The sequence below is a fragment of the Drosophila miranda genome, chromosome XL (genome assembly GCF_003369915.1).
Source record: "Drosophila miranda strain MSH22 chromosome XL, D.miranda_PacBio2.1, whole genome shotgun sequence".
NCBI lineage: Eukaryota > Metazoa > Arthropoda > Insecta > Diptera > Drosophilidae > Drosophila > Drosophila miranda.
The window spans coordinates 20,684,611-20,708,779 of NC_046673.1; the positions used below are offsets into that span (position 1 = coordinate 20,684,611).

The 24,169-nt window shown below is 43.4% G+C and overlaps 1 protein-coding gene across 7 annotated transcripts in view; it reads right to left on the bottom strand.

Moving 5' to 3' along the window:
- Positions 1-1,693: 1,693 nt before the first annotated feature.
- Positions 1,694-24,169, bottom strand: part of LOC108158188 (protein naked cuticle) — an 82,904-nt gene continuing 60,428 nt past the window's right edge. For 3 of the 7 annotated variants that reach the window (XR_001775234.2, XR_001775229.2, XR_001775232.2), the window contains 5 exons: positions 18,948-19,139; positions 14,488-14,561; positions 9,231-9,443; positions 8,478-8,679; positions 1,694-5,505 (listed from right to left, as the gene is read on the bottom strand). Coding sequence is in view for 1 of the 7 variants with exons in the window: in XM_017290422.2 (XP_017145911.1) it covers positions 7,444-8,541; positions 8,590-8,679; positions 9,231-9,443; positions 14,488-14,561; positions 18,948-19,139 (1,667 nt within the window). In the remaining 6 variants the exon portion in view is untranslated. Of the gene's footprint in view, positions 5,509-7,435; positions 8,680-9,230; positions 9,444-14,487; positions 14,562-18,938; positions 19,140-24,169 lie in introns of all 7 variants that reach the window. The other 4 variants (XR_004471180.1, XR_001775231.2, XM_017290422.2 and 1 more) reach the window with 3 other exon arrangements.

Here is a 24,169-nt window from a genome sequence, read left to right on the forward strand (position 1 = left end):
CTGTCAACCGCGTCTTGGCTAAGGATGCTAAGGAAGAACGAAGAGAGGATGGGATAAGTCCTTACTGAATTTAATGCTGATGTTGTGCTAACTTCTATGCAAGCACTTGATGGTGTTGCAAAACGAGCTTGGAAACAAGCTCCTAATCACTGCAGATCAGATTAGATCTGAATGCCTGAGCTCATACATAGATGGCTCCAATTGGACTGTGATTTTAAGACCTGGGTATACCCCGAATATTGACCAAACTTGTCAGTCCTTTTTTACTCTATTGCCAGAGACGGGACCGACATTTGGATCACGGCAGCACAACCCAGGCTCCCAGGCTCCCAGGCTCTAGGCTCCAGAGTCCAGAATGCCTGCCTTTCTCTCTTGCTGTTGGTGGGGCATTGGTCAAATAAACGCCTGAACGCATGTACGAATGCGGCTGACCATCCGGCATTTGCGGACATTTTGTGTGGCTGCTGCTGGCCTCCTGGATTGTGCCGGATTGTGTCCACTGTTTGGCATTGAAAATAAAATGAAAAGATGCGTTTGTCCATGAAATGCTGAGTGGTTCGATAGGGGAACGGACGGACGGAAGGGTGGACCATGGGTATGGGTGGTGCCAGAGGTGGATAAGGTAATTCTTTAATGGAACATGAAAGCGATACACATGTTTGGCAATTAAACCTTGCCGCACACAGGGACCTCGCCCATGGCATGAGCAGGGGCAGTCGACCTGTTCTAGCAGGCACTTATGCCTGTCAATAACTTCATTTCCGTTACAACGTGATTTAATTAACGATTACCCTCCGTGCCTTCAGTTCCTCCTACCTCTCATGTGCGTGCTCTGGTCCTCCCTTTGCCTGTTTTTTTTTTTTTTTGTGTAACAATTAAGTGAGTTTCCTTGTCGGCCTTTTTTCCTTCGCTTTCTCTCTCTCTCTAGACTCTGACCCTGCTCGTGTGCGTGCTTTGAACGTAACCGCATTATAATTGCAGGACGTGGCTGGTCAAGGGAGTTGGCCCTGGCTGCAGTCTAGGCTCCATCTACGTCTTAATCTCCTCCAGACTGGACTGACACAGCCACAGGCAGAGCCACACGCACATGCCCGTGTGCCACTCAGGGATTGGTCAGCTCCTTTGATAGTGATTTTCCTCTTCGATCCGCTGGCAAAATATGCTCTTCCAATCCATTTACTGCTCTGGTGCACTCTGAATGCCAGGCACACACACATATTTTGCAACCCATTTCGGCCACTATCCGACCGAAAAACCTGGCAAATCCCTTTGGCGTGACGGCAGCCCTGTTGCAGCCGCATTGGCAGTAATCATAGGCGCATTATGGAGCATAAGCATCGGGGCGGTGGCGCCAGACTGGGTGCGCTAGTCCGTGAGGTAATGGTAATCATTAATGCATTCATTGTGGGGCTGCATAGGCTCTCTCAATTGAGCTCTGCTTATTCGCCATTATTGGGTACCACTTACCAGATCCACAATAGGTACAGCTATGATATCGGTATCTACATCCTAGCAAAATAATTGAAAAATAATTGCTTCTTTTATCTCTTTTTTTTTTGTATAATTCTTTTGGTTTTTATTTTCTTTATACATATTTTAACTTCACAAAAAAAATATTTTTTTTCATTTAATTAAGTTTTTTTCCGTAGTATTTTTTGTTTGTTTTTGGTTCATGCAGTTTGCATTTAAACAATGTTTTTTGTTTTTGTTTTTGGTTTTGTTTTTTAGTTTTGAAACATTTAGTTTGTTTTTATTGCATGGAAAGTTGTTTGGTTTGTTCGTTTGGTTTTCTCATTTAAAATTTACACCAAAAAGATCAGCTATGTTTACAACTAGTTTGCTGGGTATATATGTATGTGTATATACTCGTAATTATCAATTTTCAATTTGTAATTGTGTTTATAACATTTATTTTACTCAATTGTTTCGTCTCGTCTCGTTTCGTGTCGTTTCGTTTCGCTCAGTTGTGAACTGAGTCATCTGATGGTCAAACTCAGTGATGATAGTCGCTCTGGCCTGAGCCTGACGCTAGTACATCGGCTTCCACTTCCACCACATCTTTGAGGATCACCTGGGAAGCGAACGAAGACCTCGTTCACCGATCGATCAATTGATAAAACTTGAAATTCTCTTTTGGTTTGACTCATTGGCTAAAAACTTTTGCTCTTGCTCTTGCTTTTGCTCGTTTGCGTTTGAAAACAATTCGGATTTTGATATACCCCCCTCGCACTGGTCTGTTTGTCCGTCTGTCCATCTGCATTCTGGACCCGCTCTTGGACAATTCAGAGCTGTTGGGCTGAAATGTTCGTCTATCGCTAATTTGTTTTATTTTAAATTGTTTCTTAGGCCTATGCTATTGTATGACATGTATTTTCTGTTTTTGTTTCTTTAATACGATATACATATATACATATACATATACATATATGTAGATGTACAAATACAGTTTTTACAGCAATAACTGAAAGTTCAAATATTTCTCTAAAACGAGATTTTTTTTTCTTTTTTTTTTGTTTGTATTTAGTACATAATTCTTAAGTTTTTCGTTTATTTTCCTTTTAAATGACTTTCTTGGCTTTGTTCAATACTTAATTTCGTTTAGTAAAATTTGATTTTAACAGCTTATAAATAAGGAAAAAAGCCACACGCGCCCTCCAAGGAGCTTCTCTATACAATAACGTTTTCTTCTCATTACGATTCTTCTAATTCAAGTTTCTTGGTTTACACTTTTAAGGCTTAGGCCTGGAAAATACTTGCAACTTGGTTGGCAATCCTCCAATTGTTTCTTTCATTATTTTTCTTCTTCTTTTGCTTGCCATCCTTTTCTTTGAATTTGTTTTTGTTGTTGAAAATTTGACACATTATTTGTTTGAAATAGATTTTGCATTTAAGATTTTATTGCTAATTCACGCACAGACTAACACAGAAAAAGATTGAGAGCTAGAGAGAGAAAGAGAGAGAGAGAGAGAGAGAGAAAAAAGAACTGTGATGTAAGACTGATTTTCCACCAACTGAGAATTGTGTGCGAGTGTGTTCTCAAGATCTCAAGATTGAAATCGGGCTGGGGGCTTAGACGGGGGCTTCGTTCTGGGGTGGGTACGAATTGAACGTAGGTGAGTATCGTATTGCACAGGTTTATCGGTTTATAGGTTGTGTCGGATAGTCAGGTTCGTGTCTTCGAGTTCTATATTGGGTTCTATATTGTCGTGGATGCCTGGGATCAGATCAGATCGGATCCCGCTTGGCTTACATACATATGTAGAAGGAAACCAATGGTTTGAAGGACTTTACTTTGAATAACCATGGGAGTGTTTTCAGGGGGGGAATTCAGATAGTTTTGGGTAGAGTTTGCTATAGAGGTTGCTAGGTTTGTTTGCCTATGACTCCGACGCCATTGATAACATTTATCTAAAAATAATATAATTTTTCGTATGTATAATATGTACATATACTCGTATCCCATTATAATATTGAACGCCTTGATTTCGACAGCAACACATTTATTGTTAGAGAGCTTTTCGCAATTTTACTTTGGACACGATTTCGACTATTTATAAGTTTTATTGTTTTACAATTTATATTCCGGTTGGTTTTTCATTTGTAAGGTCTTCGTTGAATTTAAATTTAGTTGTAGATTTAGTTTTAGTTTATGTTTTGAAAGCTTTCGAGGTTTTTCAGCTAAGGTACAATTTTGCTACAGGTTTTCATCTACTTGGAATAGAGTTCACATCGCCTCACCTGACGACTAGTGTGGTGTCGGTTTCGGTTTCGGTTTCGGTTTCGGTTTCGGTTTCTGCTCCGGGTTCTGCTCCGGTTTCTTCTCCGGTTTCTGTTTCTGTATCAGTTTCTGTTTCAGTTTAATTTGCTGTTTCGGTTACTCCTGGAAGACTACAGCTAAAGTACACAGCTATGTATTGTAAATATAGGGGTTTTAAAATGCAACAATTACTTTGAGTTTAGAGTAATATAGAGAAGGATTCTTTAGTAGGTTTAACTGCGAACTGCAAGCAAATGAAAAACCATTTCCACACTATATACATTGAGAATTCATTTTCAACATTTTCTCTTCTATTTCTAATAGTTTTCTTCATCTTCGTTTGTTGCTTTTGACTGTTAGTGTTTGTGTCACTTATATCTAGCTACAAAAAATTACATTAACACACCAATTCACTTGATAAATACTCGTATTGTAAGCATACAGGTCTGCGCTGTATGTATGTGTGTACAACGTACATACATGCATGGGATATCGGTTAATGCTACTCCTTTTGTTGTAGTTTTAGCTGCTGTAACTGTTTGCCTTATGCATTGTTGTTGTGGTCCAATTTCTTATTCAAACATGTTTGTTTTATATTTGATTTGCCTTCAACTTCCAATACTCTCCAACACACTCACGCCTGGTTGCACAGACTGGACATACATACATACATATATCTCTCAGTATATACAGGCAGACTAGAAGGCATTCATTCCTCATCGCCATCCCCCTCTGATCCCTATACGAGTAATTTGGCAATGGAAATACCCAGTTTGCAATGACAACAACCAAATGGAATAAATTCAACAACATGCGCAAGGGAACACTATGTATTTACTGGTACTGTGTCCTCCTCTATGGGTTTGTTATCATTATTTTGATTTAGACAGCACAGAGTTCACATTTAATTATCTACACATAGATCTTTTTTTAAATATTGTATTTTAAGTAGAAGTTCAAAATGGTTCCAATTAAGTTTCAATAATGTTGAAATTCATTTATATTTTTCTTTGCTAGTTCCTGTTTTTCGAGTTGTTTTTTTTTTGTTTTTTGTTTTGTTCTTTAGGTTTTTCTCATTCGTATAAATATAGTTTTTCTGTCATTCAATTTTCTCAATATATGTACTTTCTTTGTTTTAATCATTAAGAGTAAGGTTTTAGTTTTAGTTTTAGTTTTCATTGTATAAAGCTTTCGTTTGGTATGCCGTAGACATATACATATAAATTTTCAATGGGCCATTTCTTGGGATGGGGGGAGTACTTACATGCAGAACATGGGTTAAAACATTTGCCTTGGCTTTTGCTTCAAAAACTGAACGAAACTGCTTGCTTGGGTCCATCAGATGGTCAAGCAGCAGCTGCTTGCACTTGCATGACGCGCGAATATACTTACAGAGATAGAACTGCTTGCAAGCAGTGTTTGTTTGGGTTTGGGGTTGCGGCTAACCCATTAAATGCCACCCTGCTAATTATGCAGCCAATGGAGTATGTTCATAGCTGTTTCTGTTTCTGTTGTTGTTGTTGTTGTTGCTGGTGCTCTGACTGGACTGCTGCGATGTCGCTGCATTTTGTTGCAGTTGTATGTAGTCGCTGCATAAACACATCCACACTCTTGACCATAATTGCATATTTATGGACATTTGGTAGCTATGTATATTCATTTTTTTTGTTTTTTTTTCTGTCTTTCTGTTTGTCAGAATCGCGTTGCTTTTTCTCGTTGCGCATTTCATTTTGTTTTTATGCAAATTTCTGCTAGTATGCGTATGTGGTTGAATATGAGTGTATGCGTGTGCGTGCGTGTGTGTGTGTGTGTGTACCGGGCCAGCAGCAATAAGCAGAGAAAAAGAGGAAGAGAAAGAGAGAGAGAGAGAGAGAAAGAGAAATAAAGCAGATATTTTAATTGCCATACACGAATTTCAATTCCCATGCGTTTGTATCCTTGTTTGCTTTGTCTTGCTTGTCTGTGTCTGTATGTGTGTGTGTGTGTATGCGTGTGTCCGTGTGCATGTGTGTGTTTCCTTGTTGTGTCCAATGTGGCATAATGAAAACAACAACAACCAAAAGCATGTCAAGCAATAACAGTTAGCAAAAAAAGTTAACGCTTAGCAAACTTTGCCCAACTCGCATCGTCAATGGGCTCCTGCTCCTCGAACAAAGTTTGAAAAGAGTTGGCACACACACATACAAATTCGTTTATAATACATATAGAGTGGAGTAAGTAGTATAATGGCATGACAGGCGTCGCATCCAATTAAATTTGCCCAATAAAGAAGAAAGTTGGCTAAAATACGAGTACGAGTACGAGTACGAGTAATCACGCAAAAAGCGGCTACCTAAATGCAACACATACATATCTTTTGCCAAAGAGTTTCACATTTATAATCATTTTACGAGTATCTATGTATCTCCTCCCGTTTCGAGTCGAGCGAAATACTATTTAATTTGCATTTCAATGACAGCGATTTTTTCTCCTGTCAAACGACGACACTTTATTTGCTGAAAGTGTCCTCTACTCTGTTCATTTAATCTGCATACTCGTTTCAATTCGTTTCGTTACGTTTCGTTTCATTCAATAAGCAATAATAATATTACCACACTTTTTCACAATTCAGTATCACTTTTTATCGTGTGGGCTTTTCGATTAATTTCCATTTGACATTGAAAAGTGCTGTGCTGAAATATAATTAAAGAATAAACATCACTTTTATTCGCGGAATTTCGTTGAAGAGTGAAAATTGTTGCATTTCGACAGACCAGACGTCTCTACTGTTTCAATTGGCGACTATATATTGAATATATTTTTTTAGGATTGGTCTCTGGTTCTTCCTTTGCGCACACACTCACACTCGCACTCCCACACTCACACCCATATTCAGAATCACTTTGATCCTGCTTACGCTTACAACAGATATCGTTTCTCCTGCCTCGAGTTTTACCCACTTTATTTTACAGTTTTGTATATTAGGTATATTTTCTTATTCATACAATATATTGTATTTCTTCTGGTTTTGGTTTCGGTTTCGGTTTTGTTTTTCCATCACAGCTAACGTCAATTTGTAACTCTAGGACATCTAACAACATTTATGTATATGAATAATATGTTTTGAAGTAGGGGAAAAGTTAAACAAACAAAAATCAAACAAAAAGGATACAATTTGTAGATATACTCTTTTTAAATAAATTTATTTGGGGCCCTTCAGTTATGCAATTCATCAACCTATATATAATTTCCATAGATATCTATATTTAAGACTATAACACATTTGACAGTTTGCAACATCGATCAATGTACATACATACACACACAGAGAGAACAAAGAACTCTGATAACTTAATTTAGCTAATACAAAATAATAATGATAACAATAATTATAGGTAAGAGTAACAGAAATGCAAAACAAATTTAGCTTTAATAAAACACACATACGTATGCATAAACAATGTATATATAGATATATGCTCTGTAGGTACTATATATACGAATATGTTTGGTATATAATATTTATATCTAGAAACGAACAACAACAACAACTCGACCGATTCAAAAGGTTAACTGAAATGGCGAATGGCGGAGAGAGCGTTTGGCATTCGGCTTTGACTAGATTACATTTCGGGACTCAGGGACTCGGGGACTCGGGGACACAGGGACACAGGGATCGGCGAGAATACGGATACTCACTGCACAGATTAGCAGGAGACACCCTGTTTGGCCACCGTGTACCAAGTGCTGACCGTCACCAGCGACGGCGAGTCCGGCGTGGCGGGCAGCTGCTGCTCCTCCTCTCCCTCGCCCTCTCCCTCTTCCGGCCCACCCACAACCACGTGCAATGGGGGCAAAGGCAGCTGAGCTACCTCTACGCCTCCTCCGGCTGCCATTCCTGCCGCCCTTGGTTGGGCTCGGGCTGTGGCTGGACTTCGAGTGAGCTCTGTTCCTTCTGGAGCGTGCGCATCCTTTTGCTGCTGCTGCTGGTGCTGCTGCTGACGTTGTCGGGATTTTCTTTTGCTTTTTTTTGATCCAGCAGCCATCTTGGGCTGCAACACAAACTGCTGCGGCACCTGCAACTGCAGCTGCGATTGTAGCTGGGGCTGTGACTGCGGATGGTGGAAGTGCATGGGCTGCGGTGTGTGCAAGTCGCGACCCACCTGCGGCCCCACCTGCGGGCAGCGGAAGCGAATGGCCTGCTCGTTGGCCACGTTCAGCTCGGGCCAGCGCGGCGGCTGATGCTGATGTTGATGCTGTTGATGGTGTTGCCCCGTCCTCTGATGATTTGGCTGGCGCTTCCTGCTCTTACTGCGCTTGTGCGACTTGGACGTGGACTTGGAACGGGATCTGTATTGGCGCATTGGTCGCTGAAGGACTTCCCATTGGGGACGTTGGCAGTGCCGACAAATAGCCGTCCGACTAATGCCGTCTTCATCCTCATCATCATCATCATCGTCAGTTTTGTCATCCTCCTCATCATCGTACTCATCGTACTCCTCTTCGTGGTGGTGGTGGTGGTGCTGCTGCTGCTGGTGGTGCTGGTGTTGCTGGTGGTGGTGGATGTTGCAGTTCATTGTGCTGGCCGTTGCCGCTGATGTTGTTGTGGGTGTGGTGCTGCCGCCGCTGCCACCGTCCATGTCGATGATGTGGCAGCCTATGGCTGCCGCTTGGTGTCTAGTGCTATGTTGTTGCTGTTGTTTTTGCTGTTGCTTGTTCTTCGTCTTGTGGTTTGACTTACGTTTCTCTGGCTCCTGCTGTCGTTGCTGCTGGCTGCGACTGCGTCGCGGCCGTCGAACCGTGTACTCATCGCCCTTGTCGGTCGGATATGGTCAGAATGATGTATCAAATACGGACATAGATCTGGAAATGGCATCATCGTTGCGACAGGCCTCTAGGAACTCCTCCAGCGTCACAACGCCATCGCGATTGATATCCATTTTCTGTGGAATAGAGGAGGATTTCAATTGGAAATGGTATACCGACTACACTTCTGGTTTTTTCATAAACCTAGCCTTGTCTGTAATGCAGTGACAGTTTGAGATCTTGCTGATGGACTGTGAATGATTTCGAGGGCCATCTATCATCTATCGTCAATTTCTCATCGCTCTCCCAAAACATAATTTGAGATGTGTCGCGTGCGAATTTGCTTTGCTCAATTTATTTCGAATGCTATCCCCAAGCCCAAGCACAAGCCCAAGCCCAATAGCAACAAGGCAACGACCTCTAATGACAATGCGTGACTGGCAAGCCAAGTCGCTCCGCTCCCAAGTGTTCCCCTCCCCCTGGCGGGCAGAGAGCTGTTCTGGCCAGCAAATTGAAATAGACAATTTGCATTTGCATAATGCAAAGTAAATAAGTTTCATGTTCGTGCACTCGTCCAGACACAAATTCAAATCGTATAATTAGCATAAATAATCGCTGCGAATGGTTTTAGATTTCCCCAGCAGCAGGGGCGGGCAAGCGTACAGGGGGGAGCGGGGGGTTCACATACCTGAAAGATTTGCTCCACTTTGCCCTTGATCTTCTCCTCCTCGGGATACTCGTCGGGCAGGCGGCCCATTAGCTCGTATATGGCAGTCACAATGTCAGTCATTTCCTCCCTCGTAATGAAGCCATCTCCATTGATGTCGTACAGCGAGAAGGTCCAGCGTAGTTTCTCCTCCACGGAGCCACGCGACAATATCGAAAGTCCTTGAACGAAGTCCTGTGGCAGCAACAAAAAAAAAAAAAAGACAAGAAAAAGCAAGCTCGCGTAAGTATACAGCTGGAAAAGAGAGAACCAAGAGAGGGGCACGGGCACACCAGTGAGGCGAGAGTGAGGCCCTCAGTGAGCCCCTCAGACATGGAGACATGGGACGTACAGAATTAGAGGTATAAAAGAAATTGAAAATATGTTTTAAGAAATTGCTCGTAAACCGCAGCCCATGAGCACGTGCTGTACATCGTCTTCCTGGCGATAGCCTTGTCATGCCTCATCCCCCATCCCCCATCTGTTTTCTGCTGCTGCTGCTCCTGCTACGAGTACTGCTTCTGAAGCTGAAGTAGACATTTATTCCTATGCTTTGTATGACAAATGTACCTAGATAAGGACTTGCGGTGGAGTGGGCGAAACTTTTTACGACCCTCTCCTCCCAGGACTTGTACTGTAGGAGGTGTTGAGGTATTTCGGTAAGGCCCTAGCCACAGCTGACAGAAGACCGAGTCCTGGAGTTTGCATACTGGGGAGACGAGACCAGAGGCAAAAGCGAGCCAGCAGCCAGTGGCCAGGGGCAATAGCTGGAGCTGGAGCTGAAGCTGGAGCAGAGGCATCATTTGTGTGTTGTTCTGGCCATTTGGGCAATTGCAATGTCCAACTAATTTATCAAACCGAAATGGAATAGAAAAACTGGCACGAGTTTCAACGAAAAACGATGTTAGACCAAGTACAAGACACATCAGCAACTTTCACCATTCGACGTAGACAAATGGCAGAGAATATCAAAATGGCACAACAACAACAAGTTTTAAAATGGAAAATCCTATAGGAGTATTAAAGAGAAGCAAAGTGTAGAAGCGAATACTGACCAGCATTTTTAACATCGGGGGCTGTACGAGCATTACATAGAATCGGAATTTCTGTTCGAAAAATACTTTCTAACACGGATCAATAATTGCTGAAAATTGTTTTCCATATCAGGGATTGTTCCACAGAAAACACATATCTATATATTTTTTCCTTGCCATTAAAAAAGGCTTCCAAAATTTCCGAAATATGGAAAATGTTATGCCACAGTTTGCTGGTATTTTCGCGAGCGTTGGAAGTAGATGAATGCCCTCAATTGTTATTTTTCTTAAGTGGCCGATAATCCAATAGAATGGCGGAGTACCCCGCTGCTGGGGGCATGTCAGGATCTTCCATTTTGCACTTCTTGTGGCACTTCTGACTAGCCGTAAGTAATTTTTCATTGCTTTCTGCTTTCAGCATTCAACATTCATACGAGTAGATGCCACAATTGCTGCTCTCGGTACTGTATTCACTGTACTGTACTCCTCCTTTGGTATGACGCCTTCTCAATTGCTTTTATCTCACACACTTGAGCAATTTATCTTTTCTGCCAGCGTAAACAGGTCGCTGGCACTCTCTTTGCCTTCCCTCTTGGCGTATTGGCCCCAACCCCACAATTTCAGTACGGCCATGACAGCTCTGTGTGTTTGTGGCCCTCATTGTTCTTGTTGTTACCTATTCCCTCTGATGTTGGGCCATTTTGTTGCTGTTCCAGTGTGTGTTTGGGTGTGTGTGTGTGTGTTCTACTCCTGTTGGCAGTTTAATAAACGCGACTGTCATGCAAATCGCGCATAAAACACCTTGCAACAATATGTGAAACTTAATTGAAAAGCGGAAGTCTACTTAGTCAGACCGTCACATACAAAACTAGGGGTTTGCCTTTGCCTTTTACCGGGCACTTCCTGCCCTTGCCCCATGCCCGTGCCCCTTGCCTTTCCCCTGCCCCTGCCCCGCGAGAGGCGGTTGTACATGCTTTATATCGAGTACGTGCCTTGTAGTCATTACAATTTTGAGGTCATTATTCAACGGCGAAAATGGCGAGGCCGGCAAAAAGCTAAAGGCTCACAGAGATAAGCTGCTTCGGAGGGGCAGGGAGGACTTTCTTATGTGTATGCATGTAGGTTTATATTTCGTATGCGTGTGTGTGTGTGTGCACGACTGTACATTTTGGTCTCTCTCCCTCAGTGATGGACTGCGGACGTGAGTGTGCTTATTATTCGAAGTACGTGAGATGTAAGGGGCCCTTTTATCCCTGTTCGTGTCACGAGCTCCTCTCTAGCAAGGCCTCGCCTCCTTTTCCGCCTTTTCCTCCCGGTTCTGTCCATTCTGGAGGTCTGGTTCTATTGTTTGACTTGGGTTTTTGCGTTTATCTGCGTCGCTTTTTTATGGCGTGAAGGGGGACACACTAGTGTCTTCTGTCTGCTGTGTTCTGTGGGTATCCAGCTCTGCCTGTGCTCCTCTTAGTCGCTGCCACAGGACCCCTGCATGACAAAGTTGGCGTTAAAATCGCCATAATTCATCGTTTCAATGGCGCTGTGTGCTTTCTCCAACACCAGAGTCACCTCCCCACCCCGCAACACATTCCCCTCTCTCGCTGCGGCTGGGGCTGGCTTGAAGGCGTCACGGCCGGAAGTGGAGTTCATGTTCGGACATTGCAGGGGCAGTCAAGACAGTGAATAAAGTGGAGAAAAATTATTTGCAATTTGCATGAGCCCAAGGGGGGCTGGGGGTGTGGATGGGGCCAGACGACAGTCAAACAAAAGGGCGATCGAGTGGGAGATAATGGGAAAGAGATGGTGGCAAAAAGAGAGGGTGCAGGGGGTGCAGGGGGCGCAGAAATTCCGCATTTCTCCGTCTCACAATCTGCAGAAATGTATTCGATTTTTTGCTTTGTCTTTGCTGGAATAGAAATGTTGACAATGACAGGCGACAGCAGAGAAACACGCGGCATCTAGTGGCAACTATATCTCTGTCCGCCCCCACCCCTGGAATCCCTCACTCTCCAGTTCCCTCCTCTGATTTCAATTTCGAGACATTTTCCTTGATTTTTGATTTTGGCGCATTATTTTTTTCGAGGTTTTCCTTTCGCTTTGGCTGCTGCCATCCGCAGTGTTGCCCGCCAGCGAAAATGAACGAAGAAGCTAACGAAATAGCTGCCAACAGAGAGAAAGAAAATTTGTGGAAAGAAAAAAGAAAGCTGGCAAAATGCAGCGGAAGCTGCCATTAAATGTGCCACATTTTTCGCTAGCAACTATCTTTAGTTTTTTGATTTTGTCTAGCTTTTCTCATGGATTCTATATACTGTATGTATGATTAATTTTGAAGGCCAGCCTTCTGAACTGCGATTGAATAAAGAGTGAAAAGGAAGTTTAACATATTTTCAGGGTTTGAAAATAAAATGGCTATAAGTTGCACAGCCACAGTGCAAGTCCAGTTTTGTCCTTGGTTCATTTCTGTGCTGCTACTCATTTCCCATCTACTTCTTTTGGTGCTCCCAATTCTATTTACTAATAAATATGTACTGTTTTTACTCAATATTCCTATTCCATACCTCCAATTTTAATTACTTGTTCTACTTAGTATAATTCCTTTGGCGTTTAACTTTAATTTGGTTTTACTACTACATTTTCTTCCCATTATACTCGCAGATCTCCCCAGACTTGTAATTATACTGCTCCTCAAACGTATGCCTCCCTTCCCAATAGCCGAACACTTTTCTGGGGCCGAAAATGGGCCAAAGGAGGCGCCACGGAGAGGTTCCGCTTTGATTACTTAAAGGCCGAGGACGAGTAGGCTGCGAGAGGGTCTCGAGTCTTGTTGTGTGCTCTGTACTTATTACAACTTTTATGAGCCGGCAGTTAATAGAGCGCTCAAACATCTATGTATCTGGCAGAGCAATGGACTTGCGTGGGCATTCACTTTGGGCTTTTTGTTCTCCGCCGTTTTGCTGCTGTCACTAATAAACCGTAACTAAATGCGATTACCCGGGGCGAGGAGGAGAAGGAGGATGAGTTGCCATGGCTGTTGCTTGCTTTGCGCATTTTGCAGCATCATTTGGCGCCACTCTACCACTCCAGCACTCTACCACTCCCGCTCATCCTTCCCGGGGAGGGAGCCAAATCAGCTTCATTTAGAGACGACTCACGATGCCACACAACTTTTGCTTCTGGACTCCCAGTTACACACCGAACTCGACTTGGCTCGACTCGACTCTACTCGACTCAGCTGTCAGCCATATTTTATACTTAAAATGTCTAAAGTAATTTCATTGTACTTAGGTCCATTCCTCCTACTTCTTCGGGGATGGGATGCTGCTTTTACAAGAGTTCCCCTGCCCAAGAGTTTCTCTTTGCGCCGCATCATGGTCCGAGGATTAACAGAGAGCGGCGACCAAGTGAATTAAATTGAATTGTTTGTCTCGAAGTACTCGAATTCTACGCACTTGCCTTGCCCATTGAGTGGCAGGATTAATTATGGATAACGATGCCCCATTGAGTGAGAAACAGCATTCTGATAAACTGCAGTGATGACTGCCAGCTGTCTACTCTGGTCCCCGGACTCGTGCCGGACCCAGTGTCCGTTCAATTATGTAGTTAGCCACAAATTTAGCGCAGCTCTCAGTGCTCAGAGCACACACACATGGTCATGCCATTAAGGGATATTTGCTTTGGCTCGATTCGAATCGATTCGATTTAATTGCAAATGGCTCGGGCTCAGTGCCACATTTTGTTTGTACGAAAGTTGATTTCTAAGACAATTTCTCAATTTCCTTCAGTCTGCTTTGCTCCTCAGTCCAATCCAAACCGCAATTTCGTCCCGGCACACATGAAAGTCCATTAGTTCGACTCCTTGCAGACCTACCGTATAGATGTTGTGTCTCGGCAGCCAGACGGACAGGACGAGGCACGGAAATAAGCTGCTCAAATGTTTCCCATTGCATTGCCCTCAGTTTGAGAATTTGATATGGTTTGGGGACATTGTTATTACCAAGAGTTGTTGATTTTTCTTGATGTGGGGGGATTTTGCTGCTGCTATCGATATGAAATAGTATCATTGATCAGCCATCTTTAATGAATAATTTGTAAATAGGATTTTTCCCCATTGTATACCAGAATTTTCCACAGTCTCCCAGTCTTTCCACCAAGAGTGGGACAAGAAGGCTTATAACAACTGTTTTCAGATAGTATCTAGAGCTAGAACTCACCTCAAAGCTGACAATACCGCTGCGATCCTGATCCAGTGTATTGAATACATAATGTGCGTATAAGGTTGGGTTGGCTGTTGTTAAATGTCGTTGTTGGATGGCGTCGTACATTATTGTTGGTGTTCGTTTAATGAAAGCAAAGAAAAGGAGAGCGTTAAATGTGAGAGTTCCAATCGCTGGCTGGCTGGCTAGCGGCAAAACGAGACCAATTAGGTCTCAACTGAAGCATTTAACATTTTGCTTTGGTAACATTATCAATTCAACTCTACGCATACATATACACATACACAAAAGGAAGCTATAAAATACATAGTTCGATAGTTGGCCAGCATAAAGATATGAATGGGGTCCTGGTTTTTGGGTCGAATCTTTTATGTGGGTCGTCGTCGTCTTCGTCTTCGTCTGCGTCTTGGCAACAAAAACTTTTCGCTTTTCCTTTCAGTTTTGTCAACCATAAAAGTTTTTCCATGTTTTCCTTGAATCGTTCCTGTTTATCACAGGAAAAGTCAACATTTTTCGCCCAAAAGTTTCAATGAAAGCTGTGGCTGGGGCTGGGGCTGGGGCTGGGGCTGGAGCTAGGGCTTGGGTGGAAAACAGTTCGCAGCTAATTATGCGAGTGTCTCTTGTGGCTGCTGATAAGCTCTGGCACTGGCACGGCCCCTGCCCTTCCTGCTGTCCCCTGGTGCTGCCGCTTCCATTTGAACATTCTCAATTCCCCTTGCGGCTGCTGCCACAGACAAAAGTGTTGCCTACTTATGAGGGCTCAACGAGTTCTGGTTCTTGTTCTGGTTCTGGGAGATCTCTGACTCCTCTCTGGGTATGCGCCGAAAGCACTTAGCGCACTTACTCGCACTGCTCCCCTTCAGCCCCCCTCCTCCTCTCCAGTGCGGAGCGAAAAAATTTCTTTATCTGGCCATCACATAACGTTTTGATTATTTCATTCCCATTCCTCTCACTCCTTCCTTTTCCGTAATTTTACGATTCGCGTTTATGTTTATGACTGTTGCTGTTTTTGGATGCTTTTGAATGCTTTTGAATGCTCTTGGATGCTCTTGGCTGCTGCTGATGCTGAACTTTTTTGTCGGTTTATGCGCTCACGATGTTTACACCTCTTTGGCGGGTCAAAGACGTCAGTTCATAAAGTCTCATCAAATCTCATTTAGGAGCGAGCTTTCATACCCTGTCACAAAGCAGTAAGCTGGCCGCAAAGGGAAAGAGCCAGAATTGCCTCTTTTAGTGCATTTTAAAAGTGAGAGTCCATAAAGCGAGAGCTCACATATCCGAATTTAATTCTGTATACTGTATACTGTATACTGTTCCTATTCCTGTTCCTTCCAATTCGATAACAACTTAAGGAAGAATGCCAAAGTAATGCAATGGCAAACTGCCTGAATAGCTCTGATAAGTGACTTATCGTTGATGGCAGAACTTTATTTAAACTCTCTTAAATTAGCGAGTATGCTGACAGCACCTTCAGCAAGAGAGTGGCATAAAATAGCTGATGAGTTGGTAGCTATTCTTATATTTTAGAGCCAACTGAATGATTGAATGATTCCGCGTAGCCGAGCATATTTTTTGATACCCTATATTCCCCATCATCACTTGGGGAACTTTAAACTTTGGGCCACCTTAAAGAGGCGAAACGCACTGTATGTACGAGCACAGGGGAGTGTATAAATTTATTTGTCAAAATTTATTGTCGCCGTTTGATGCCTAATGTGTTTTTATGACGCATGACGCAGAGTGCCACGTCCACACGCACAAACTGCCATTCAGAGATGGAGATGGAGACGGGTTGGGGCTGGGCTGGCAAGGTCAAAGCTCAATGCCAAAAGATGGCATCTGCTCCCAGCTGCTCTCCGTCCGCGTTTGCGTCCGCGTCCCGAATTTTGTTTCTGGCGCTCGTTCGCGAACAAATCAAAAATGACTGCAAATGTGCCATGTAAAAATTGTTATAAAATTTGCGCAGAAATTTGCCAAAAAGGAGCGGAGCGCGAGTCCTGCAAAAAACAAAAAGCGACAAAGCGCGGGGGAGAGAAACAGTCCGGCTGAGGGATGAAGAGCTGGAGCTGGAGCTGAAGCTGCAGCTGGAGCAGGGGCCAAAAGTGATAAATCACCAACTTTGATGATGCTTTTTTTTGTTTCTTTTTTGCTTCTGGTTCGCCTTCGTTGGGGCTGCCAACTTGTATTAGGATCTGGCAGCGTGTGTGTGTGTGATGGGGATGAGGGGGATGCGTGGGTAAAGCAGCTTATCAAAATAAAAAATGATTTCATTATTTATTTTTCATCAGATAACGGGCAGACATGATGAAGAATAAGAATAATCAGCGGGGGGCTGCCATGAAGAGGGTGTGCCGAAAAAGAAGAGGAGCGAAGGCGGAGCCGAGGAAGAGAAGGGAAAAAGGACGTTAGTCTCATGTTTACTTGGAATTTCTTATTTCTGTTTCCGGCTGTCGATGGAAAGCATACTCTCCCCTCCCCCCATCGTCCCTCTGGCGTTCCCCTTCTGTGGGCATCACAGACTCGCCCCACATATCTGGCTGCGGCTCTGGCTCCTCTTCCCGCCATTGTTGTGGCAGTCAAAATAGGTTTATTATAATAATTCAGTGCCCCAAACATGTGTAGCAATAACTTTTCTACTTCTGCACTGCCTGGAGCGGGGGAGGGGTTGAGCAGTACAAATGTGGCATAAATAGGATTTATGCTGCTCGTCCTTGTCTGGCCATGCACTCGAGGTGGGCATGAATTCTTCCAGCAATTTGAAGCATTCTCAAAAGAATCAGTCCGAAATTATAGACGATGTGCAGTGCGTGGCAGGCATATAAGGCAGCTGTAAAGTGCTGTAGCTTATACGAATTTTCAATGAAATCGATATGGTCATTTAATCGAACTGGAGAGACTATTCTTCGGATAGCTTGGTAGTTAATCAGCTATCAATGTTTTCCTTTATCTCGTCCTTTATAATTCTTGCATCTTTGGGCATGAATTGATTTCTGATTACCAATTATACATCTCTCTCTTCCATATGATTGAAACTCGTTGCATCCCGAAGCACTGTCCAAGTTAATTAAAGAGTTCCGTGCCGCACTGTATTACCAAGTATTCCCCCTTCGCGCGGTAATGTATCAGCAATTCAGTTAGTTACTGGCCGGCAAAGGCAAAGGAATTTCGACTCTTTCGCCCGGTCTCATCATCATCCTCAACTTCCACCCATGGCTACCGTCTAGCATCTACCACCTACCACCTACCGCCTTTGCAGTTGTAAATGTAAATTGTGCTGAGGGGAAACGAAAAAATATGGAAAAAATTCACTTGTTGTGCAAACGAGGTCAAGTGGGTGGCTTGGTTAACACTCCCCTTGCCCCTTTCCCATTTCCTATTTCGCTCCTTGCTGCCCATTTCCTCCCCTTCCCTCCTGTCCCGCAGCAGACCGCGACTTGTGAAACATGATTTTGCTTTTTATGCTTTTTTGCTAATTTGCTTTCTGCATTTCATATTTTTTCAAGCCAAGGGCCAGGCCAGGCCAGGCCAGGCCAGGGCAGCCGTCCAAACAAAGAGTCGCCTCTTTGCCTTTCTGTATACACGTATAACCAGCATCCTCCTTCTCCTCCTCCTCCTCCTACGTATCATCATCATCATCACTCTCGCTATGATCATCTGCAGCAACTCTTTGGGGCCACCGCCGTCTGCCCAAGGGCCATACATTTTTATCAATGGCATTTGCCTTGAGTTGACTTTTGGCCAGCTCGAAGAGCAAGAGGGACAGGATACACAGGGGAGCAGCGGAGCAACGGAGGTCTGGAATGGGGTCTCCAGCCAATTGGCCTTTGTTTTGGAGCTCTTTTGCTAATCATAACTAAGGCAAAGGGAACACAAATTTCATTTTCATTTGAATGCACTCCCCCCTCAAAGTGCGTATCGGTTCAATGATTCCAAAACCGATTAAGGCTAACTGAAACTTATGGAATGGAGCGCCAGGTGGAAGGATAACAACTGCAGTGCCAGTCCGAATCGATTGGTAAAAATGGAACGTATGGAATTCACTGAAGGGATATTTGATTGTTTTAATTGGAACCTGTGTGGACTGGTGTGGAGTCGAAGGAACATTTGCCAGGAAAATATGAACGGATGGGAGAGTATATATGGCCTGGGATCCTGCGAGCTGAAGCAAAAGGAATGGAAAATGGAGTGCTGAGAAGAAACTCTCGTGGGACGATGAAGAGGAAACGGAAGTGAAGAAGGTGTACTAGAATGAACTCCACACATCACACCACAAATCTAACTACAAAAGTGTAAGAAAAAACACTAGGACAGAGAATGAACTGAGACTTTACACTAGGACTGGGTGAGTGAGCATTCATATGTGGTTAAGAAAAACGTTTGAAACTTGGCAGGCTTTAGGCAGTCATTAGTTGAAGTCAGAAACAGTAACGAAACAAAGTATACTGTACCGCACGAACCTCCCTGTGGAAAAAACTGAGAGTAGATCACTTTGAAGGTGTCCTCCTTGACGACGCCCGTGGGGCACTCAGCCTTAAAGCCGCGATAAATTCGTTTGATCTCGTCCTCCGTGAAGCGGGTCGCCCGACTCAGGGCACTCAGCGAGTCCGGTCTGTAGCGTGCTGGCGTCTCGAATTCCTCCAGTTCCGAATCTGCAATTAAAGGGATACAGACAGAAGTTGGTCAGAGAGTCCTTTGACAAAGAGGCAAATGCGCAGATTGGAAAAAGTTAAGACTGCAATTTTCATAGAAAGCTTAATGTTGCATCTAAATAATGAGGATCTTAGCTAAGGTTTTTACAAGTATTCTTGCTGATCTTTGATTTCAGTATGAAGAGTACTATGCATCTATTAAACTCTGGTTGCTTTGAGGCCTGGTCTCTTGAGGCCTACATTCTTTAAGAAAGTACGAGTTCAATGAGAACACTCCCAAAGTTCATACACTTTTAATCTTTAAACTTAGTTTCACACAAAACCATCTTTCTGGTCCAGGGTGAATCCACATAAAGGGCCAGAATAAATATACTTTCGTCGTTTGCCTTTTGGGCTTGTTCCAGTTAAGTCTGCTTTCTGCACCCACCCCACAGGCTACCCACACTGCCCTCGAACCCTGGAACTCTCACTTTCCGACCACCGTGCCACGACACACGCGATTTTGATCTGTTGAGCCGCTCGATGTGCCGATGTGTTGAATTGACTTGCCAGTTGCCTTAAGTACCTTGTAGTACTTTGCCTGTCGAAAGTTTGCGCCTCTTTGTTCGAGTTTCGTGGCTAACGAGGGGCTTTAGGGAGTGAAGGGGCGTGGGGGTGGTTCTCGTTCTGCTGTGGCTGTGGGGGTTGAGGTGGTATCCTCAAAAAAGGTAAATGATGCTTGACTTTTCTTTTTGGGCCTCTGCCCTGCGTCGGTTTCTTTCAAAGGCGAGAAAAAAAGTTCTTTGTAGCTGAGGCGCCTCAATTTTAGTTAATTAAAAGTTTTACCCTCACACACGCACCCACACATAAGCACACACATAAACACACACCTAGAAGCGCTTACCTACTCACACAGATTCACGGACACGTTGGGACAGGGAAATGCAGCCGGCATCAGAGAGCGCTTTTTGGTAAGCGACAAACGGGGTTCACGCGCTTGACAAATGGCTGCTTAAAAATGCATGAAAATATGCGAGAGGCGACAGGGAACACACAGGAAGACAACAAAAGAGAGAGAGACGGGATAGGGGGCTTTGGTGAGAATTATGGACTGAGGAGAGGTGGTTTACGAGAGCAGCATTGTTCTCCCGCCAATGCCCATTTTACTATAGCAAAAGGCAAAAATCAAGAACAGTGGGAAAGTTAGAAAGAGAGGGAGAGATCTAGAGAGTTAGAAAGAGATATAAAGAGTGGAGAGGGACAAATAAGTGAGGAGGGCACTAGGGTAGATGGACTGCAATTGTCGTTGCCTTTGGCGTTAGATTTTAATTTGCTTGCCGGCTTATGCCACACACAAGGGCACAAGGACACACGTACACGCCCGCTCAGCACACATGGAAATGCACTCTTGCTTATGCAATTTCATTTTAGGCGAAAGTGGAGAACTAAATACCAAAAACGAACCTAGAAGAGGAGCCACAGCCCGCAACCATACATTTTCATTTTAATTTCTTTTATTGTGTTTTCGTACCGAAAGAATTTTAGGCTAATACCTCCGCAACGGAAAACCCCAGAGGAATTTAGTTCAAAGAGCTAGCGCATAAATAGAGAATTACAATAATCACAATAGAGAAAAACCAAAACAATCGCTAATTAAATAAAATTAAGATCAGAAATTGCTCTGAAAACTAATTTAGTTGGTATCCCTATACTTTCTCTCTTATCTTCCCACTTCATTAAGATAGGTTTCTTCAACCTAATTTGCTCTTTCGTGGGCTCCCTTCATTTTCAGGAAAATCCCCTCCCGTTTACCTCTGGCTAAGCAGATTTCTTATCTTTCTATCCATTTTCTCTTACTTACACTCTCGCTCCTTTCAGCTTTCCATTGCCCTGTCCTTATATTTCTCTCTGACACACACTTTGTCTGTTTATTGTTTCCATTTGGGTATTTCTTCCCATTTTCATATTTCTTCTCGTTACACTCGAGTGGATTTGCATTCGCATTCTTCAGTTTTACCCGCAGTCGCCGTTTTGTGTGTGTGTGTGTGTGTGGCGGTTTCGGGTCTGAATTTTATGTCTCTGGCATCTTTTGAACATTGTCAGCACAATGTTGACGAATTGCATTAGTTCTAATATATATTCATGTGCAGTTGGCACAGTTTTTTCGGTTTTGTTTGGCTTTAATTTACCAAAAGTTTCCTTCAATTATTCTGCTCCCTTTTTGGGGTTCCCCTTGTCATGTGACCATTTTCACCTTGGCCAAAATTTTGTGTGTGTGTTTTTTTCTGTTTTGGCACTTAATTATCAGCTGCTGCTGCCTCTGGGCAATGTCAAGAGCAAACAAAATATTCCCCTAAATGTCTAAATTATTTGTGGCACAAACAAAGTTGCCGTTGTTCGGGCCGTGACAGCTGCTTCCAGCTGCCAGCTGCCCCCAAATGCAGGCATTACTTTTTTTCAACTGCTTTCACAGTGGTGTGTGTCTGCGCATGCAAGCAGTGCATGTGCATGGGTAGTCATGAATTCTGAACTGACCAGATTTTTGGTGCATTGAAAGATTTACACCTAATTTCTGAATATGTTAATATATTTTTTTATCGTTGACTGAACGCACATTTTTTATAGTTCTCTGCTAAACAGCCATAATCGAATGCCTCAAAAATATAAATTAATACATAAGTATATTTGAAATGTTTTAAATCCAGTCTTCTACATTATTAACATACATATCACGACCCTCATTTTGTGTGCGGAAAACACGCTGTTAGATAATGGCATGCTGCTCGGATGAACCGATCTTGGATCTGAAGTAGATGCTCATGCTCATGCTGGTGGCCACCTGCTGAGGTTAAGGTGCGAAAGGCCATGCCTCATTTGCTGTTGCGGCGAGGCTCAGAGCTAGGCCGAGTCGGGTGCAGTGGGGTGGGGTCGGTTCGGATCTGATCTGGCAATTGGCAAACATAACAATAAACAACAGGATGGCAGTGGAATGGCATTTTGCGGTGAGTGGGGGTGGGCGTGGCGGTGCGAACAGCGGGTGAAGGGCCACCAGAGCAGAGGCATTCTCGGATTGCCATTGTTGCCAGTGCAAGTTCAGATAAAGCACAAAACACACGGAACCACAGATGCAGTTACAATTGGTATGCCGAGGCCCTGCCCACTTCCCACCCTCCGCCATCAATCCGCCACCCCTGACACCGCGCCTCACCCCGCATTGCATGAGCTCGCATAATAAGTTCCTGTTTATCTCGACTCGGTTTGTGTTTGTTTGGCCAACGTTGGCTGCAGTGCTCTTCGTCATCCCTCTCCCTTTCGCTGTCTCCGTCTCTGCTTTCAATGTGTATGTGTGTGTGGGTGTGTGTGGCTGCGCAGGTGTCATGTTTCCGTTTCCGCTGCAACAGCAACAGCAGCGCCAGCAGTGCCAGCAGCAGAACCGCCAGTCAAGTGCAAATATTTTTGCATGCTGCACCTCACACACACACACACACACATACACAGAGAAAGAAAAACCGCAACAGACTCCTCCAACAACCCACCTTTTGGGGGAGTGACATTGGATTTTATTAGGTCTGACTGGGAATGGGTTCTTGTTTGTGTTATTTTTACCACTGCAGAAGAAAAAGCAGCAGCGGCAGTGGCAGTGGCAGTGGCAGAGGCAGTAAAAATATTTGCTTTCGTTCAGTTTCAAGTGTGCGGCATGTCGATAAGTGCCAGTGACTGCAGTTTTTCCAAATGTTTACCTCGCTTTACGCCCGAACTCAAATCTTTTGTTTACTATAAAAGTGCAAATTAATAAAAAATATATATGTATGATGCTCGTGGGGGATGCTCTGGGGGACGACAGCATTGGGGTGTAGCTGTCATGCCTTTGAAGATGCTCACTCAGTCGAGGCATTCGCAGATACAACACAGACACACACACACACACTCAAGCACACACGGAGAAAGGCATTCTCAAATGCCTTTGGCTGCCTTAACAGCTTTCCTTTTTATCTATTACCTCTTTTTGATCAGGGAAGCCCACAAATAAAGCGAGATGTTTAAGTCAACATCGCATGCTGGACTGGCGCTGCTCAAGAGTCTAACTTTATGCTGGTTATGGCTGGTCAATATTGAATCACAGGATCCATCCCCAAAAATAAAACTTTTTCTGTTCAACAGCTACGTGAAACTAAACGATTGGATCTGAAGAGCTTACAGCCATTCGGAAACAGACACCTGTACGAATTGTATTCCTTATCCTTTTCTAGGACCAGGCGCATTTGGGATGGTATACACTCCTGGTGTTTTCAATCAATTTCAGTCCAAGCAGCATCTCATCGTCACCTTTTTTCTTTGATGTATCCCAATTTATTTCAAACTAATATATTATTCATTTATTCAAACACAATTTTGCATGCAAATAATTCTCACAGGCAAAATGATTTCCTTTATGAACTTTCAATCTGCTCGTATATCGAGTTTTCTTTCATCACATTTTTCTCAGATTTATCTCAAATTTCTTTGTTTGACTTAGACTGATTTAAAAGAGGTATTTCCAATTAGTTTTTCTCTTCTACTGCCCAAATGTCTCCCAGAGTTATCAATATATTTATGCATATTTGCTTTGGTTTGCCACAATGGGATTTCGGATAATATATTATCCATCCCCCCCCCCCCCCACCCTTTTTAATCCATGCAACATTCCATAAGAATTTAATTTCCCGCAGTAAGCTTTGAAAATATGCAGTTTAACGAATTATGTATTTTTGTTGCGCTCTTCTTCTCCTGCCTGGCAGTCCTCTTTTTTCTGTGCCATGCTTCAATCTTAAGCTGAAATCCCACTAAAAACAGATTTATCCACACATGGAAAGCAACAAAAATAAAAAATATAAAAAGAAAAAAAGGGGGGCGAAAGGGGAAAAAGAGAAACGAGTATAAAAAGTTGGACTGCAAGTTTGCCATGCAGACAATGCTCCGACACTTATCTCATTTAATTTCGTATAATTTTTTCCTCCTTTGCAGCTCTGGCTCTATGCCACACACACACACACACATGGACACATGTCGGG